General features: G+C 41.3%; 1 protein-coding gene across 1 annotated transcript in view; it reads left to right on the top strand.

Moving 5' to 3' along the window:
- GGNBP2 (gametogenetin binding protein 2) overlaps nt 1-12,403 on the top strand; it is a gene marked incomplete at its 3' end in the record, with an annotated part of 81,875 nt that extends 69,472 nt beyond the window's left edge. The window contains 4 exon segments of the mRNA XM_053706832.1: nt 9,147-9,341; nt 11,114-11,258; nt 12,048-12,170; nt 12,255-12,403. Of these exon segments, the coding sequence (XP_053562807.1) occupies nt 9,147-9,341; nt 11,114-11,258; nt 12,048-12,170; nt 12,255-12,403 (612 nt within the window).
- Between the last annotated feature and the right edge of the window lie 8,780 nt (nt 12,404-21,183).

Genomic DNA, 21,183 nt, shown 5'->3' on the forward strand with positions numbered 1-21,183 from the left:
GTCGTGGTGATTAAAGTGGTGCCACGAGATTATTGCTCATTTCAGTGCCGTTCTGCAAACGTAAAATACTAAACATAGGAGTTTATCCCCATACTGTGTATTTAGGCTAGTGGAGCTTCACTGTTTTGCGGCCATTTCAGTCCATGGTCGGCTCCGCCCCCCCAGAAATCTCTTTTTTGAGCTCAGCAGAACTTTGTTGTATTTCCTGTGTAATGAATTTAGTCTGTGAGGCTAACAATTTCTTTAGCGTTTTCTCAGTAATGTAATGTTGTGAGGCAGACGCAGATTGAATACTAGATTGGGACTCTTCATCTTGCGAGTCAGGGTCACTCAACTCCCTTTGGGATTCCATATCTAGGCCCTTGGACTGTTGCGTAAAGTGGTCGTAGACCGTCTTCTTAGATTTCGATGTTGATTTAAGGGACTTCCTACCTGATTGCGGCATATTGTAAGGGCTAAGTTTTGACAGTGGTCCCCAAGGGAAGGATACTTGAAGTATATTTGCAAATTTCTATACAACTCTGCTGAAAAGAAAGTTAGTGAATCACGTGTATATGACAAGTATTACTCTAATAACTGCAGAGCAGGGCTTATTGTCATATAATTTATTACTCACATGTTGGGTATAAACGCTCACATCTAACATATCAAAACTGGCCCCTCACCCCAGGGAGTAAGGGGATGCGACCCGAAGGAAGGGGAAAGGGAATTGGAGGTGACCCACCCGGACAAGCCGGGCGAGAGCGGGGAGGTGAGGGACCAGAAAACAGTGGCTGACCTTTTTGATTCACAGGCAGATGGTAGGAATACACAATACAAAAAAGATCCTAGAAAAGTAAGTTACCTTGGGGGTACCTTGGGGTATTAGGCCTAGCCCCTCACCTTAGGGGACTTGGGGATGCGACCCGTAGGAAGGGAAAGGGAAGATGGAAGTGACCCACCCAGACTAGTTGGGCAGGAGCGAAAAGGTGAGGGATGAGCACACGGGTTACACCTAGAGGCCTACTATCACAAGAAGGTCAAGTAATTAACCTGGAAATATGGTAAATACCAATACAATGTTGTTCAGGGTTAGTCTCTCTAAAGTTATATTCTTTGTAGTGTACTATTGTCTGAATACGAGCTTAACTCAGTTTGTTCTCATGAATGTGTAGTGAAGAATGTATGTTGGGTCTAATCTGACCCAGTAGCGTTGTCTAGTTATGCGCTGGGCTAGTGAGAAGCGTGCACACTATTGTCTGGGTGTGGACTTGGGTCGATTTGCTCAGATATATTAATAGTGAGGGGTGTGTATCAGGGCTAAACTGAACCAGTGGTGTTATGTAGTTGTGTGCTGGGCTAGTGTGATTTGTGCACCATAAGAATACTACCCACCATCTGTAATTATTGTGGGCCTAGAGCCTGGCTGCAAAATAAGTTAGTAGCCTATCCCTTAGCATAGACAACCTGAAAAGGAAGAAATGGTAAAACAGGAGCAGAGCATAAAAAAAGAAAAACACTACCCTTGGGTAAAAAAGGCCCAAGAACAATGTAGCTGTCGCAGCAGCTCTCAGTGGGACTAGTGTCTTGCAGGGAGTCCCTTCACAAGTTAGGTTTGAGTCTTTTAATGTGATTGTTGTGCCCTGAAGTAAGGTGAGGTTGTGTACAGAAAGGGCCACTGATTTAAAGAGAGCTGACTGTTAAACTCCTTCAGGGAGAGCCAGAGGGATACGTGGCAACCGCTGTATTAAGTTTGTGTTGTTTGTTCTCCCCCCTGAAACTTGATTGTAGATCAGCCTATGCAAAGGGCTTGTGTGAGCACTCTTGCAGCTTTTAGGTATTAAGGGTTCTTAGAGCAGGCCTAATGTATGATGAGGGCCACAGAGGTCTAACCTCCACCACAGATGGCCTTCCTGAGGTCTTAGTCAGCCCACGAGTTCATTTGCGGCCTGGCTTACTATTTTGGTAGGTGCTGCTCAGGGACCGTTCACCTTAGTCCCCTTTAAGGATGTCCAGCTGGCCGCCTCTACAGAGCGTGTCTCAGGTCACAGCGCTTACAGCTATTATCAGGGAAATATGGGTAGTAAATTAGTTCCCTGGGTTCTCAATAAATAGGCGGAATGTCCCAGATTGTGTACCTAAAGTGTTGCGTGTAAGGGTTATTAGCTAGATCACTGGAGGAGTATGATTTTTCCCACCAGCTCACGTGGGGCGGTCAGGGCCAGAGAGGGCCTCTGGCACACAGCAAACACTCACCAATGGTCGGAAGGTCTCCAGGTCTCTCCCTGCCGTATGTCACAACTTCAACACCAGGCTAGAGGAGTTCCAAGGTACTGGTTCTGCAGAGTTGGGTAGATCTCCTAAGTCCCAATGTTTGCCGTGCAGGCTGAAAGTGAAGGCCTAAGATGGCCGCTTTTCGCGCCTTTATCCAAGCGCCTTTATCCAAGCGCCTTTATCCAAGCGCCCTGGAAAATAGGCCGCCTACCCCTTGCCCCAAGGGAGTATTAGACGTCCGAGTTCGGAAGGCCTTTTATGTCTCCCGTCAGTGGTAGTGAGGTTACTCCGTCCCTTTGAAGGCTCCGTGCAGTCGGCTCTCCGGATCGCTTGGACTGCGCCACAAGGTTAGACAAAGTTAAGGGGCCAGGTGTTCCCTCACCCCAGCAATCAGCGACTAGCAGGTGAGAGCTCCGGAGCGGATCCCCGACCCTCCGGAGCAAGATGTGATGTGTGGCTGGCTGTGAGGTGTGAGCGATAGCGGTGGGGTGAGGCCGGGAGCGCTGGGTTGAATGAGGTATTCTCCCGCACATCAGGGGAGCACTTCAGGGATTACAATCGGCTTCTTAGTCTCTAACCTCTATTAAATTAGGCAATTTAGCCTCCGGAGCGGAGCCCCGAACCTCCAGAGAGCTAGCCCCCTGGCTGTTACCTTCAGTTTCTTTTCAGGCCAACCGGAGGTAAAAAGGCTGCGTACCAAGTTGTCGAAAGTACCGCCAGCAAAGTCTCAGATATAAACTGTTAGAAGTCCAAGTGGTAGAAGTGGGGAAAATTCCGCAAATTTCACTGCTTTAATAACTTTTTTGCTAAGTTTTAGCGAGAGCTGCACAGAAACACGTCTAGTCTCTGCAACGGTTAGCTCCGCCCCCCACCTTAAGATAGTTTTATCTGGCCCTTTCTTGTTTATTAGGTAAATTTATTAATTTGGCCCCATCAAATTTTTTTAGGGTCCTAATCGATAGAACAAGTTCATCTTCTATTTAGGCAATGTCAATATAAAATATAAAGACAAGCATGCATTGTCCATTGCAGACTCCCATTATGCACTGCTTGAATAAATGTCACTTTCTTTTACAAGATATGACGAGTCCATGGGATATCGCCTCCTGGTCAGCAGGAGGAGGCAAAGAGCTCCACAGCAGAGCTGCATAAATAGCTCCTCCCTTCCCTCCCACTCCAGTCATTCTCTTTGCCTGTGTTAGTGATAGGAAGAGGTAAAGTGATTTGTTAGTTTAGATTCTTCAATCAAGTGTTTATTATTTTTCAAAGTGGTGCCACTGAGTACTACTTTTTGCTGGGTTGTAGCCTAGACCAAATCACTCTCTTCAGAAAGAAAAAAGAGAAGCATTTGGTGGCTTTCAGGCAATGGGAACTTGTGGGACATAATTCTCACGTGCCTCCCATACTGTGCTGCTGCCCTTTCTGTGATGGCCTAAGCTGCAATTGACTCAGGCTTCATCTTTTTCAGGACTACAGGAGGGACCCAATGAACCTCTGAACCCAGTTGATGCTGTTCTGCTGTCGGACAGCATATGAGGTAAGTGCAGCCTTTTATTTCTATATCAGAGAGAGCTCCTCAGGGACTTATTTATCTCATGGGAGGTTTGTCTGCACTTATGTACAAGGGGACTCAGGGGCTCTGCCTGTATAGAGCTTTTTTTCCCGGTAGCTTTTTCAGACTGACTGCGCATTTCTGGGACATGTGTGACTATGGACTCACTGCGTTAGTCATATCTGGCAACTAACATTATCTAAGACTTGTCTTGGCTATTGATACTAATTTTTGACATACACTTCCCTTTACATTGAGGCATAGTTGGGGTCGGTCAGTGTGAGTTCCCCTCCCAGTATTTTGTGTAACTGTAATGGCGACCGGGAGATACATATTAACGCCCACGAGTAAAGATCGGGGTTTTTGTGGCCTTTATAAGGGGAATCATGACTGATACACTGTGTTATGACTAGGCTGTTCTTAGGGACAGCGGGCTGCTCCATTTTTATTTGTACATATCGCTCCCGGTGCCTTTGCATATATCAATGGCGACCAGGAGATAGCTTAAGACACGCCCACGAGGGGCGGAGTTTATTACAGGCGCCAAAATGAATGGTCCCAAGTTCTCTCCTTCCTCCTTATTCTAGTTTGTGATTTTGTAAGGAGCGGTGGACCATTATTTGCCTAAGGTACTATAGAGTTCCTCATAGCAGGGTTATGAGCAACAGCTGTTGGCAATAACAAGGCACGGAGGACTCTTTTTAGATGTGTGGCGCACTTCTATCACTTCCGGTTCTCGGAAGTTATGATTCTGAGCTTGTCGCAATTTTTGCGGTCCACTCTGGGTGTATAGAAGAATTTCAACTTGTACATTTTAGTTGCCTTTTCTTTTATTCATTGTTGGCTGCATTCAAATAAATCATTGCAGTTTACAATTTCATACAGAACTTCTGGTTCATCCGTTGTGCTAAGATTTAAGTGTTAGAGATTAAAGACACAGTAAATCTGCTTCAGACTTTTCAACTGTTAATTATATACATTTATTTTTCTAAATGCAACAACTGTTCACAGTTTGATCCATGGCTTAATATAGTGGCCAAAAGGATTTATGACCCACAAGCAGTACTCTGTGGTTCCCTGCAAGGATGTCATAACATCTAGTTACAGCAATGCTCATATTGTCATTGGATTTTTCTGCGTAATTTGCATGCAAAATTATGAAGCACCAGAGATAAGGCATTCTTTTAAAATTTAAAGAGGCAGTAACATTTTTCTCTGTACATTTTATTGCATGTCTTGCAGGGGATTATTTGTTTATTCATCCTTTATTAAGTTGGATGGTACAAAATATATTAAGTGGCTCATAGACACGAAAATGACTTGTTTTCAGATTTAAAGAGACAGTACTGTTCATGTTTCTCAGCTGTTTTTGTTGCTTCATCCTTTATTGAAATAAACTTTGTTAACCTAAGTTTTTTTTCTACTTAGTGGGGGCACTTTTACTGGCGTCTGCCTACATCCTAAGATTGGCGGGTACCCAAATTTACATGTGTCGCAATATTGCACAAGCCTTTCATTTGCTTTTGTGCTAATAAAGTAAATATTCTCTGTTTTTACAGTTCTCAGAACAGTACGTGTCCTTTTTAGCAGGACATTACTGCTGTTCCTTGGTGTACAGTCATCTTTTGTGATTTAGGATGGAACTGCAGCATACAGCAATAGTTTCCTTTAAGATGTAAACGGAATTAAAACGTCTTAACTTAGCGTTTTCCGATATAAAGTTTCTGAGGTTTCTCTGCAGATTACCAAGTAGGCGGCTAAGAGCCCAGGATTTCCGTCTAAGCACACTGTACCTTTATGGTTGAATTCTTGATCTGTGGTTGCGTCATCTAACGCTAAGCTTTTTGCTTATTTTTTCCGTGAAGGTATCCGAACAGAAGGGACGTAATTTCCGTTCCTTTCAAAATTTCAAGGGAGTTCACTCTTCCGCTACTCAGGAAGGGTGTTATTCACAAGACCCAACCAGTCTTGGAACAAGAGTACACAACCCAAGAAGCCCACTGCTGCTACCAAGATGGCATGAAGGGGCGGCCCCCGATTCGGGACTGGATCTAGTAGGGGGCAGATTTTCTCTTTCTCCAGGCTTGGCTAAGAGACATTCGGGACCCCTGGACACTAGAAATCGTGGCGCCTTAGCTGGACGATATTCTTATCCAGCATCGTCTTATCAACTGACAAAGTCTCATACCGACATGGTTCTGTTCTTTCTAAGGACTCGCAGGTGGAAGGTGAATCTAGAAAAGAGTTCACTAATTCCACAGACAATGTTTCCTTTCCTGGGAACTCTAATAGTTTCTATATCCGTGAAAATCTTCTTGACGGAAGTCAGAAAATTAAAGATTCTGAATACATGCCGAGCCCTTCAGTCCAATCCTCGGCCATCAGTGGCTCAGTGCATGGAGGTAATTGGATTGATGGTGGCAGCAATGGACATCATTCTGTTTGCTCGTTTTCATCTCAGACCTCTACAACTGAGCATGCTCAGACAGTGGAATGGCGATTATGCAAATTTTGTCTCAGATAGATCTGGATCAGGAGACAAGAGACTCTTCTTTGGTGGTTGTCGCTGGATCATCTGTCCCAAGGGACATGCTTCCGCAGACCTTCAGGGGTGATAGTGACAACAGACGCCAGTCTGCTAGGATGGGGTGCAGTCTGGAATTCCCTGAAGGCTCATGGTGTGTGGACTCGGTCGGAGTCTCTACTTCCAATCAATTTTCTGGAATTGAGAGCAATATTCAATGCGCTTCAGACTTGGCCTCAGTTGGCTTCGGCCAAATTCATCCTCTTTGTCAGACAACATCACGACTGTGGCTTACATCAATCAGGGTGGAACAAGGAGTTCCTTAGCGATGACAGAAGTATCCAAGATAATTCGGTGGGCAGAGGCTCACTCTTGTACATCCTAGGAGTGGACAACTGGGAGGCAGATTTTTTGAGCAGACAGACGTTTCATCCGGGGGTCTTTGCCACCCTGATTTTCAGGTGGGGCAGACCAGAGTTGGATCTGATGGTGTCTCATCAGAATGCCAAGCTCCCAAGATACGGATCCGGGTCCAGGGATCCTCAGGCCGAACTGATAGATGCCTTGGCAGTGCCTTGGTCGTTCAAGCTGGCTTTTGTGTTCCCACCGTTTGCTCTCCTTCCCCGGGTGATTGCACGGATCAAACAGGAGAGGGCTTTGGTGATTCTAATCGCTCCTGCGTAGCCTCGCAGGACTTGGTATGCCGATCTGGTGGACATGTCCTCTCTGCCGCCCTGGAAGCTTCCATTGAGGCAGGACCTTCTCATTCAGGGACCCTTCCATCATCCGACTCTAATTTCTCTGCAGCTGACTGCTTGGAGATTGAACGCTTGATTTTATCTAAGCGAGGGTTCTCTGATTCGGTCATTGATACCTTGATTCAGGCACGTAAGCCTTTTACTAGAAAGATTTACCATAAGATATGGCGTAAATATCTTTATTGGTGCGAATCCAGGAGTTACTCATGGAGTAAGCTTAGGATTCCTAGGATTTTGTCTTTTCTCCAAGAAGGATTGGAGAAAGGGTTGTCAGCAAGTTCCTTAAAGGGACAGATTTCTGCCTTGTCTATTTTGCTTCACAAGCGTCTGGCAGATGTTCCAGATGTTCAATCCTTTTGTCAGGCCCTGACTAGAATCAGGCCTGTTTTTAGACCAATTGCTCCTCCTTGGAGTTTGAGTTTAGTTCTTAATGTTCTTCAAGGGGTTCCGTTTGAACCCATGCATTCCGTAGATATTAAGTTATTATCTTGGAAAGTTTTATTTTTGGTTGCTATTTCTTTTGCTCGCAGAGTTTGAGCTTTCGTCATTACAATGTGATTCTCCTTATCTTATTTTCCATTCTGATAAGGTAGGTGGTGTTACGTACTAAACCTGGTTTTCTTCCTAAGGTTGTTTCTAACAAGAATATTAATCAGGAAATTGTTGTTCCTTCCTTGTGTCCTAACCCCTCCTCTAAGGAGGAGCGTCTGTTACATCATTTGGATGTAGTTCGTGCCTTGAAGTTCTACTTGCAGGCGAATAAGGATTTTCGTCAAACATCTTCGTTATTTGTTGTTGTTTTTTCGGAAACGTAGGGGTCAGAAAGCTACGGCTACCTCTCTTTCTTTTTGGCTGAAGAGTATCGTCCGTGTTGCATATGAGACTACTGGACAGCAGTCTCCAGAACGAATTACGGCTCATTCTCCTAGGGCTCTGGCTTCCTCATGGGCATTTAAAAATTATGCTTCTGTTGAACAGATTTTGCAAGGCTGCAACTTGATCGTCTCTTCACACTTTTTACAAATTTTACTATTTGATACTTTTGCCTCGTCTGAGGCTGTTTTTGGGAGAAAGTTTCTTCAAGCAGTGTTGCCTTCTGTTTAGGTTCCTGTCCTGTCCCTCCCTTTCATCCGTGTCCTATAGCTTTGGTATTGTATCCCATAAGTAAGGATGAAATCCGTAGACTCGTCATATCTTGTAAAAGAAAATTAAATTTATGCTTACCTGATAAATGTATTTCTTTTACGATATGACGAGTCCACGGCCCACCCTGTCGTTTTTCTAGAGACAGGTTTTTATTTTTGTTAAACTTGTCACCTCTGCTCCTTGGCTTTTCCTTTCTCTTCCTAACTTCGGTTGAATGACTGGAGTGGGAGGGAAGGGAGGAGCTATTATGCAGCTCTGCTGTGGAGCTCTTTGCCGCCTCCTGATAACCAGGAGGCGATACTCCATAAGTAAGGATGAAATCCGTGGACTTATATCGTAAAAGAAATAAATTTATCAGGTAAGCATAAATTTCCTTTTTAATTCAGTTCCAGAATGATTACTTCACTTGGCACTCACAAGATAAATATACTCAATTGTGCATGTCTATTGAGGGCTACCAATTCTCACCATGCACTACTACCTGGGTAAATGTCACTTCCAGTTTCTAGTATATCCAGTTCCAGAGCACTCACTCTGTTCAAGTGGCTCCCATGGGAGCAGAGCACTTGGCCAGTGGCCCCCCACATACATTGAGCTTGATACCCCTTCTCTAGGGAGTGTGGGACAAACACAATTTAACACTAAAGCTAGTGGTGTTTGATTTTAATTTTGTTTAAATTTTATTGTGGCAGTTGTAACCCATGACCAATATTTGTTTCAAGGCTACTTGAAAACCATAGAACTCAGGTTCTCTTCTTTCAACACCATTTTTTTCTTTTTTTCAGCTTGTCAATAGGTCATATATTATGCATTTTTATTTTTTCTTACTCTGCTCATGCTGTTTACTTATTTGTAAATTACTTTTTACTGCATTTTCATTTTCTAATCTGTATCTCTCTTGCTTGTTACCTAGATGGCTGTTGAAAAAGTACAGGGAATCAGTCGGTTAGAACAGTTGTGCGAAGAGTTTTTGGAAGAGGAGCGAGTCCAAGAACTAAAACAAGAAAAGAAAAGGCAAAAGAAGAAGAACAGAAGAAAAAATAAATGTGCCTGTGATATTGCAGTGTCCCCAGAATCATCAGATTCAACAGTGACAATCCAAGAAAACGTAAGCAGCAATCAATGATGGATAAATTTTAGATCTTATTTTCTTTTAACCACATACAAAAAAAATACAAGATTAATGTTTTTTTTTTTTTTTTTGTTGTTGTTTTTTTTTATACTATTACTTAAAGTGAAAGTAAATCCTAGCGTTTCAAACGCTAGGATTTACTATTGAAACAAATAAAGGGCACTTTCATTGATGAAGTATAGGATACTTCATGTAGAAAGCTCCTTTATTTGATTCAATCGATCGCCGCTGAAATTATTTACATAACGTTTGTGTAATCATGGCACAAATGATTGTAAAAGCTTCTCTGGGATCCCCGTTGTTCAGAAATTGCAGACGTACATGTCTCTGCCATTGCTTTTTGGTAATAAGAAAGCCACTAGTTGCAGCTGCGTACCACAATTCTATTTCTGGCAGTGAAGTGGATAATTAGGCAGCTTGTAAAGTTAACTGTAGCTTTAGTGTAGAGATTGCCCTCCTACCTGATCCCTCCCAAACAGCTCTCTTCCCTCACTCACCTCCAACTGGTCCCCACCATGTTCATGCAGCTCGGACGTGTATATATATATTTGTCATGTTGGTACGATGAGCTGGCTAATTTAAAAAAACTGATATAGCGAATGGTAATAGAGTAGGGGGAAAAAAAGTTTTCTTTCGTGATTCAGATAGAGCCCCAGAGGCAGAACTTATCTCCACTTTCTGCAATGAGATATTTTTTTTTGTGAAAACATTTCTGCAGATCAGTTAAACTAAAGGAACAGTTGATTAACTGGGGAATAAAGCAATTTTTAAACTTTTATAATAAAATGAGGCAGTTGAAAGTTGCATTGCAAATTAATTGAAAGAAGAAAAAAAGTTTTTAAAATGTCTCGTGAAAAAAAAATCCCAGAGAGATAGTCATCCATAAATGCACTTCTTTGACAAGCTGCTCCATATTTGACTGTTCTGGATGCACTGTGTTAAGGAAAACTTACACCGTGCCGCCAGAACACAGTGCTGCAAAGCAAAAGGGCCAACAGTTCCTGCATGTTTCCCATTTTTTTCAGCAGACATGCTGCATTTTCTGCGATGACATCTCCGATTACAGCATGTTTCTGCCTTGGAAATCTTCTTGGAAATCTTCTTTACAAATAAAGATACCAAGAGAATGAAGAAAATTTGATAATAGGAGTAAATTATAAAGTTGCTTAAAATTGCATGCTCTATCATAGAGCATGCAATTTTAAGCAACTTTATAATTTACTCCTATTATCAAATTTTCTTCATTCTCTTGGTATCTTTATTTGTAAAGAAGATTTCCAAGAATGTAAGTTTAGATGCCTGCCCATTTTTGGTGAACAACCTGAGTTGTTCTTGCTGATTGGTGAATCAATGTACCCACCAGTAAACAAGTGCTGTCCAGCGTGCTGAACCAAAAATCGGCTGGCTCCTTCGCTTAGATCCTTTTTTTTTTTTTTTTTTTTTTTTTTTTAAATAAAGATAGCAAGATAATGAAGAGAAATTAATAGAAGTAAATTAGAAAGTTGCTTAAAATTGCAGGCTCTATCTGAATCACGAAAGTAAAATTTTGGGTTCCGTGTCCCTTTTAAGGATGTTCCTTGCATGCAGGATTTCAGATCATATTGGACTAACAGCCCATTTTATGGTGTTTACCAACACAAAAAGTAGCGAACCATTATTTCTATTAATGTTAGCACTATATTCAGAATAAAAACTATTGAACAGTTTCTTCCAAATGATTCAATAAAATTTGCATTTTTTACCTTAAGGAATCATCTGTGTTTATGGAGACAACAAACTGCAATTCCTGCAACAACTCAGAGGACCTTTCTATCTGTTCAGAAGTTAATGTAATAAATGAAACCTCATCATGCACTTGTCCCAGCAGCAGCAATATTTTGGGATCTCATAAACGTACGTTTCTTTTTCTTGTTTTTGACTGTTGAGGTCTGAATTTTTTTATTTTTTTTTTTAAAAAGGGTTTAAAAATGATTAAAGGGTCAATAAATACATTGTAAATACAATACATTTCTGTTGCTTTTCAATATATGTGCTACTGAGATTTTTTTTTTTTTAAAGTTGTTTAGGGAGAACGGATGCAAATTTCTTTCTTTTTTTTTTTTTTTTTTTTTTCCTTTTTTTAGTTTTTTAACCCATTTTGCGTTTTATGACAGTCAGTTTTAAGTCATCTGGGATTAGTGGACCACTGAAAATTTCATACCCTGTATATAATTAAGGAATATTAATTGATTGCATTCTCTGGATTTAACAATAACAAAAAAATATTGAGTGCGCTTTCTCAGACATCTGAGGAAGGGGGCTTGCTCCCTGAAAAGTCAACCATGTAAAACATTTTTTTTTTTTTTTTTAATGTTGCTAAATCCAGTTAGTGTGGTGCTTTACTATTCTTCTTAAAAAAATTTTTTTCTCTACCAGCACCCTGGTAGTGACTCGTGAGAGTGCAGATAATCCGTATGCATGTGTCTATCTTGCATTATTTAACACACTTGTAGCAAGTGAAACCAAACAATATGATTATAGCCTAGAAGTGAAGTGGCACCGTGGCTGCTTGTGTCATAGGTTTGGCACTCCTGTTACATGGGAACAAAGTAATCAAATAAGAACACTCTGTCTTAAGAAATGCATTTTCACAACAAATTAAGGAAGCTAATGACCACAATTTCTTTACCCTTTCTATTGCAGGAACTCCCCATTCTAATAATAGTGATTGTGGCTATTCCTCTAGCATGGAGGGCAGTGAACCAGGGTCTAGGGAGGGATCAGATGTGGCTTGTACTGAAGGCATTTGCAACCATGATGAAGCAGGTAGGATTATTACTAACTTTTTTTTTGTTGTTGTTCCTTTTTTAATGTGCTTCCCCTAACAGCATAAATCTTTGTCACTGACAGTTGACGATTCGTGTGTTAACTGTGATAAGGAGGAAGAAGAACGTGATAGTTGTGTGGAATGTTGGGCCAACGCTACCGAAAACAATTTAAAGGGAAAAAACAAAAAGAAGAAGAAGAAATGCAAACCTTTTAAATGTGAAAATGAAAGTGTAAGTTATTTATTTAAAGGTATCCAGCTCATGTTGTAAAACTATGCTAGAAAGTGGCTATTTATGCTTTTGATGCCTTGATATGTTTCCTTTTTTGTTTTAAAATTAATAATTAAAAATCAATATTTAATTTGTTGCACTCCCTAATAGATATGTGGCATAGGCAAAATAATAGTTTCAGATTTTTCCCACGCCGAGTTCAGCGAATTCTGCATTTGTTTCAGCCGAATATTATATTTATTTTCAATGTAAGCGGCAAATACATACAACTAAATTTAACAAAAATCTTGCATTATAGAATTTGAGCAATTAAAAGAACCAATCATTCAATGATAACAGAACATACAACTCACTGATTAGATTTGAGTCAATGACTAGCTTACAGAGGCACAGAAGTCATACTACTGCGTGTTCCAATGGGTCTAGGCAGTGATTGAAAATGGCTGAGCTCCTCCTTGTTTCCCACCTCCCTCTGCTAGGTTAAAACCTAATTGACAAGCCTGTATGACTAAAATCCAACATTTATTGTCTGACTGTCCCAAACATCAATCATTAGTAATACTATTGCAGGATTGGAAAGGGGGTGATGGACCCATGAATGGTCAAGACCCCCTATACATCATTATGAACAAATAGCTGATTAGCAACACTATTTTTCCTTCCTGTACCTTTTTTCTGGAGCTAATTGAGTCAATTTGGACAAGCAATCGTCTGTTCTTTGTCCGTGCAATAATGTTTCCTGTTGTTCGTGTATCGAACAACTTAGAGTCCGCATAGATTAAGACTAATTTGTATTCTTCTAAAGCCAAATGCACATTTCTAGTCTCCTAATGACCTCTCTTTTAAACACAAATATTTCATAGAAAAATAAAGAAGCAAACAACAAAAACAACCCAGTTCCTTTACATGCAATTTTATATCTACCAATATTATTTAAGTGCCTTAAACTGGCTTCACATCCTGTATGTTAACACATTAGTATGTGTTACTTACATCTTAATTTAAGTACCTATGAGCTTTAAGGGCATAAATCCCACCAAACATTTATGGAATAATGATATTCTATATAATTTTGTCTAGAATATGTATTAATACAAAGCAAGTTGCATCTTGAGTGACTTAAAGGGACATGAAACCCAACATTTCCTATAATGATTCAGATAGAGCATACCATTTTAAACAACTTCCCTACGTCTGTTCTCTAATTTGGATCATTCTCTAGGTATCCTTTGCTGAAAAGCATACCTTCATAGACTTAAGAGCAGCAATGCATCATTGGAGCTAGCTCCTGATTTTATAGCTGCACATGTACTATGTGAAAAAAATGCTTTAATGTTTAAATGCTAAGTTTATATTTTAATGAACAAAATGCAAAGTGAGTGAAGAGAAGAAAAATCTAAATCAAATGAATATTCGGTATGACCACTTTTTACCTTCAAAACAGCATTAATTCTTCTAGGTACACTAACGCACAGGTTTTTAAGGAATTCAGAAGGTCTTGGAGAACTAACCACTCTTCTTCTGTGGAATTAAAAACATCAAGCAGAAGTAGGTACAGCACTCCAGGGGTGTGCAAGCCAAAATGGATGGTTACTTAACCTCCAATAAGCAATTCAAAGAAAACAAGTAGAAGTGGCAGCACAACAGCTTTATTGTGGTCACAACACAGCCAAAAATAACAGCGACGTTTTGGGTGTATAACCCTTATTCATGCTGACAAACAACTGACAATTTCTCCTATTAATACCTTATAGCCACTAGAGGGTGCTATGGGGACAGAGAAATAATTAAGTATTAATAATGTCCAATTCTCTATTAAGACCCACAGGGTCCATGGTCCCTAATTTGAAAATCCAAAATGCCTCTTTCTTCTGTTAAGTGTGATCAGTCCACGGGTCATCATTACTTGTGGGATATTAACTGCTCCCCTACAGGAAGTGCAAGAGGATTCACCCAGCAGAGTTGCTATATAGCTCCTCCCCTCTACGTCACCCCCAGTCATTCTCTTGCACCCAACGACTAGATAGGATGTGTGAGAGGACTATGGTGATATATTTAGTTTTTATATCTTCAATCAAAAGTTTGTTATTTTATAATAGCACCGGAGTGTGTTATTCCTTCTCTGGTAGAATTTGAAGAAGAATCTACCTGAGTTTTTCTATGATTTTAGCCGGAGTAGTTAAGATCATATTGCTGTTTCTCGGCCATCTGAGGAGTGAGGTAAACTTCAGATCAGGGGACAGCAGGCAGATTAATCTGCAAAGAGGTATGTAGCAGTTTATTATTTTCTGACATGGAATTGATGAGAAAATCCTGCCATACCGTTATAATGTAAACTCAGCCTTGAATGCAGTAGATGTAGCTGATATCAGGCTGTCATGTATGTATATTTTACACTTCAGTTTTCTGGGAAATGGTACTTCTCTGGCTTTTAAACTGTATACATAGACTTAACCTATTTTGCAGGGACTTGCAATAGGTTTTAAATGACAATTAATTATTGAGGTAAAATGTTTTTTTGCTGGCATGTAAAAACGTTTTTTTCTCTGAGGTACTGGGTGAAAAAATGTTTTGGGCACTTTTTTTCCACTTGGCAATAGTTTTGATTTAAATTAGAGCAGTTCACTGATCCCTCTCACTGTTATGTGTGTGGGGGAGGGGCCATTTTGGTGCTTTCACTATGCATCAGAAAAACTCAGTCAGAGGTTCATTTTCTTCCTGCATGATCCGGTTCATCTCTACAGAGTTCAGGGATCTCAAGAGTCTTTTTTGAGGGAAGTAATCATACAGCAGAGCTTAGTAATCATACAGCAGAGCTGTGCTGATTGTATTGACTGTGATATAAAAAACGTTTATTTGTGTATTTTTTTTCTGCTGCCTGGGTTAGTTATCATTTGCTGAGGGGAACAATCCTTTGCTAAAACTGTATATTCTGACAAAGATTGATGCTATAACTTAATTATTTTATCTGTTATAATATTTTTCTGTGCTTCTTAAAGGCACAGTTCGTTTTCATATTATTTGTAAATTACTTTGAAAAGTATTTCCAAGTTGCTGTTTATTTGCTAGTGTGTTAAACATGTCTGATTCAGAGGAAGATATCTGTGCTATATGTGTTAATGCCAAAGTGGAGCCCAATAGAAATTTATGTACTAAATGTATTGATGCTACTTTAAAAAATAGTCAATCTGTACAAATTGAACATATTTCACCAAACAACGAGGGGAGAGTTATGCCGACTAACTCGCCTCACGTGTCAGTACCTGCATCTCCCGCTCAGGAGGTGCGTGATATTGTAGCGCCGAGTGCATCTGGGCGGCCATTACAAATCACATTACAAGATATGGCTACTGTTATGACTGAAGTTTTGGCTAAACTACCAGAACTAAGAGGTAAACGTGATCACTCTGGGATGAGAACAGAGTGCGCTGATAATGCAAGGGCCATGTCTGATACTGCGTCACAGTTTGCAGAACATGAAGACGGAGAGCTTCATTCTGTGGGTGACGGTTCTGATCCAAATAAACTGGACTCAGACATTTCAAATTTTAAATTTAAGCTTGAGAACCTCCGTGTGTTACTAGGGGAGGTATTAGCGGCTCTGAATGATTGTAACACAGTTGCAATCCCAGAAAAAATGTGTAGGTTGGATAAATATTTTGCGGTACCGACGAGTACTGACGTTTTTCCTATACCTAAGAGACTTACTGACATTGTTACTAAGGAGTGGGATAGACCCGGTGTGCCTTTCTCACCCCCTCCTATATTCAGAAAAATGTTTCCAATAGACGCCGCCACACGGGACTTATGGCAAATGGTCCCTAAGGTGGAGGGAGCAGTTTCTACTTTAGCTAAGTGTACCACTATCCCAGTGGAGGATAGCTGTGCTTTTTCAGATCCAATGGATAAAAAATTAGAGGGTTACCTTAAGAAAATGTTTGTTCAACAAGGGTTTATATTGCAACCTCTTGCATGTATTGCGCCTGTCACGGCTGCAGCAGCATTTTGGTTTGAGTCTCTGGAAGAGACACTTCAATCATCCACACTAGATGACATCACACACAAACTTAAATTCCTTAAGTTAGCTAATTCATTTATTTCAGATGCCGTAGTACATTTAACTAAACTTGCGGCTAAAAATTCAGGATTCGCCATTCAGGCACGCAGAGCTCTGTGGCTAAAATCCTGGTCAGCTGATGTTACGTCTAAATCTAAATTGCTTAATATTCCTTTCAAAGGGCAGACCTTATTCGGGCCCGGCTTGAAAGAGATTATTGATGACATTACAGGAGGTAAAGGTCATGCCCTGCCTCAGGACAAGGCCAAAGCCAAGGCTAGACAGTCCAATTTTCGTTCCTTTCGTAATTTCAAAGCAGGAGCAGCATCAACTTCCTCTGCACCAAAACAGGAAGGAGCTGTTGCTCGCTACAGACAAGGCTGGAAACCTAACCAGTCCTGGAACAGGGGCAAACAGGCCAGAAAACCTGCTGCTGCCCCTAAGACAGCATGAATTGAGGGCCCCCGATCCGGGACCGGATCTAGTGGGGGGCAGACTTTCCCTCTTCGCCCAGGCTTGGGCAAGAGATGTTCAGGATCCCTGGGCGTTAGAGATCATATCTCAGGGATACCTTCTGGACTTCAAATCCTCTCCCCCAAGAGGGAGATTTCATCTGTCAAGGTTGTCAACAAACCTAACAAAGAAGGAAGCGTTTCTACGCTGCGTACAAGATCTTTTATTAATGGGAGTGATCCATCCAGTTCCGCGGTTGGAACAAGGACAAGGGTTTTACTCAAATCTGTTTGTAGTTCCCAAAAAAGAGGGAACCTTCAGGCCAATCTTGGATTTAAAGATCCTAAACAAATTCCTAAGAGTTCCATCGTTCAAGATGGAAACTATTCGAACAATTTTGCCCATGATCCAAGAGGGTCAGTACTTGACCACAGTGGATTTAAAGGATGCTTACCTTCACATACCGATTCACAGAAGTCATTACCGGTATCTAAGGTTTGCCTTTTTAGACAGGCATTACCAGTTTGTAGCTCTTCCATTCGGACTGGCTACGGCTCCAAGAATCTTCACAAAGGTTCTGGGCACTCTTCTGGCGGTACTAAGACCGCGAGGAATTTCAGTAGCTCCGTACTTAGACGACATACTGATACAAGCTTCAAGCTTTCAAACTGCCAAATCTCATACAGAGATAGTACTGGCATTTCTAAGGTCGCATGGATGGAAAGTGAACGAAGAGAAAAGTTCTCTCTTTCCACTCACAAGAGTTCCCTTCCTGGGGACTCTGATAGATTCTGTAGAAATGAAGATTTACCTGACAGAGGACAGGTTAACAAAACTTCAAAGTGCATGCCGTGTCCTTCATTCCATTCAAGAGACCAGAAATTCTCTTCTATGGTGGCTTTATCGGCCACATCTGTCCAGGGGAATGCCATTCAGCAGGCCAGACTGGTCAATTGTAACAACAGACGCCAGCCTACTAGGTTGGGGCGCTGTCTGGAATTCTCTGAAGGCTCAGGGACTATGGAATCAGGAGGAGAGTCTTCTTCCAATAAACATTCTGGAATTGAGAGCAGTCCTCAATGCTCTTCTGGCTTGGCCCCAGTTAGCAACTCGGCGGTTCATCAGGTTCCAGTCGGACAACATCACGACTGTAGCTTATATCAACCATCAGGGAGGGACAAGAAGCTCCCTAGCAATGATGGAAGTATCGAAGATAATTCGCTGGGCAGAGTCTCACTCTTGCCACCTGTCTGCAATCCACATCCCGGGAGTGGAGAACTGGGAGGCGGATTTCTTAAGTCGTCAGACTTTTCATCCGGGGGAGTGGGAACTTCATCCAGAGGTCTTTGCCCAAATACTTCGACGTTGGGGCAAACCAGAGATAGATCTCATGGCGTCTCGACAGAACGCCAAGCTTCCGCGCTACGGGTCCAGATCCAGGGATCCGGGAGCGGTCCTGATAGATGCCTTGACAGCACCATGGACCTTCAGGATGGCTCATGTGTTTCCACCTTTCCCGATGCTTCCTCGATTGATTGCCAGAATCAAACAGGAGAAAGCATCAGTGATTCTAATAGCGCCTGCATGGCCACGCAGGACTTGGTATACAGATCTGGTGGACATGTCATTCTGTCCACCTTGGTCGTTACCTCTGAAACAGGACCTTCTGATTCAGGGTCCTTTCAAACATCAAAATCTAACTTCTCTGAAGCTGACTGCTTGGAAATTGAACGCTTGATCTTATCAAGGCGTGGTTTTTCTGAGTCAGTTATTGATACCTTAATACAGGCTAGGAAGCCTGTTACCAGAAAGATTTACCATAAAATATGGCGTAAATACCTATATTGGTGCGAATCCAAAGGTTACTCTTGGAGTAAGGTTAGGATTCCTAGGATATTGTCTTTTCTACAAGAAGGTTTAGAAAAGGGGTTATCCGCTAGTTCCTTAAAGGGACAGATCTCAGCTCTGTCCATTCTGTTACACAAGCGTCTGTCAGAAGTTCCAGACGTTCAGGCTTTTTGTCAGGCTTTGGCCAGGATTAAACCTGTGTTTAAAGCTGTGGCTCCACCATGGAGTTTAAACCTTGTTCTTAACGTTTTACAGGGTGTTCCGTTTGAACCCCTTCATTCCATTGATATAAAGTTGTTATCTTGGAAAGTTCTATTTTTAATGGCTATTTCCTCGGCTCGAAGAGTCTCTGAGTTATCAGCCTTACATTGTGATTCTCCTTATTTGATTTTTCACTCGGATAAGGTAGTTCTGCGTACTAAGCCTGGGTTCTTACCTAAGGTAGTCACTAACAGGAATATCAATCAGGAGATTGTTGTTCCATCCTTGTGCCCAAATCCTTCTTCGAGGAAGGAACGTCTTTTGCACAATCTGGATGTAGTTCGTGCCCTTAAATTTTATTTACAGGCAACTAAAGATTTTCGACAAACGTCTTCCCTGTTTGTCGTTTACTCTGGTCAGAGGAGAGGTCAAAAAGCTTCTGCTACCTCTCTCTCTTTTTGGCTTCGTAGCATAATTCGTTTAGCTTATGAGACTGCTGGACAGCAGCCTCCTGAAAGAATTACAGCTCATTCCACTAGAGCTGTGGCTTCCACTTGGGCCTTTAAGAATGAGGCCTCTGTTGAACAGATTTGCAAGGCTGCAACTTGGTCTTCGCTTCATACTTTTTCCAAATTTTACAAATTTGACACTTTTGCTTCCTCGGAGGCTATTTTTGGGAGAAAGGTTCTTCAGGCAGTGGTTCCTTCTGTATAAAGAGCCTGCCTATCCCTCCCGTCATCCGTGTACTTTTGCTTTGGTATTGGTATCCCACAAGTAATGATGACCCGTGGACTGATCACACTTAACAGAAGAAAACATAATTTATGCTTACCTGATAAATTCCTTTCTTCTGTAGTGTGATCAGTCCACGGCCCGCCCTGTTTTTTAAGGCAGGTAAATATTTTTTAAATTATACTCCAGTCACCACTACACCCTTGGCTTCTCCTTTCTCGTTGGTCCTTGGTCGAATGACTGGAGGTGACGTAGAGGGGAGGAGCTATATGCAACTCTGCTGGGTGAATCCTCTTGCACTTCCTGTAGGGGAGCAGATAATATTCCACAAGTAATGATGACCCGTGGACTGATCACACTACAGAAGAAAGGAATTTATCAGGTAAGCATAAATTATGTTTTTTGTTTGAATATACGTTCCCTATCTCCTCCTCCTGCGTGGCATCAATATATGTTCAATTATTTGAAACCTTAACTGGTTAATTGAATGTCCCATTTTCAAAAAATGATGGGATACGGGACGGGGGCTTTGACATTACCTGTTCAAATGTTGCTTTTTTGCTCAATAATTCTATCTCTAATGGCCCTAGTTGTTTCACCAACATAACTCCACCCACAAGGGCGTTTAATGATGTATATAACATATTGAGAATGACCGGTATGGTAACCCCTAATATTAAATATCTTTCCAGTAGTGGGATGGTAAAACAGGGAGTCCTTTATCATATTATTGCAACATGAACATTTTAAACATAGGTAACAACCCTCATTCTTACTAGAAATACATTTTTGTGTACATTTCTTACTGGAGCCTATATCGTCTCTTATCAATTGTTGTTGGAACCCTGTTTAAAGGCAGGCACAGGATAATTTTTAAACTCAAGAATATTAGGATTACAATCAGTAAGTACTTTCCAATGTTTTCTCATAATATGTTGTATCTGGTTAATTTGGGCATTAAACTCAGAAACAAATATAAGACTATGCTCATCCTTAAAAGTCTCTCTTGGAACTGATAGAGCATAATCTATTTCTTTATTGATCATCACAAGAGGGTACCCACGTTCCCCAAATCTCAGACTCGTCTCTTTTAGCCTTTTATCTAAAAGTACATCATCTGAGACAATTCTGCGGGCTCTTAAAAATTGACTACAGGGTAGGGCTTTCAATAAATTTAGTGGATAAGCGCTATCAAACCTCAAACTATTGCGGTCTGTATTTCTCTTACATGGTGTATCCAGTCCACGGATTCATCCTTACTTGTGGGATATTCTCATTCCCTACAGGAAGTGGCAAAGAGAGCACACAGCAGAGCTGTCCATATAGCTCCACCTCAGGCTCCGCCCCCCAGTCATTCTCTTTGCCGCTCTAACAAGTAGCATCTCCACGGGAGGGTAAAGTGAATGTGGTGTTAGATTTAGTAAAAAAGTGTGCGCTTTTTATTATTTAAAGGCACAGTACCGTTTTTTCAACAGTAAAAGAAACAGGC

Source organism: Bombina bombina, chromosome 3 (genome assembly GCF_027579735.1).
Source record: "Bombina bombina isolate aBomBom1 chromosome 3, aBomBom1.pri, whole genome shotgun sequence".
Lineage (NCBI taxonomy): Eukaryota > Metazoa > Chordata > Amphibia > Anura > Bombinatoridae > Bombina > Bombina bombina.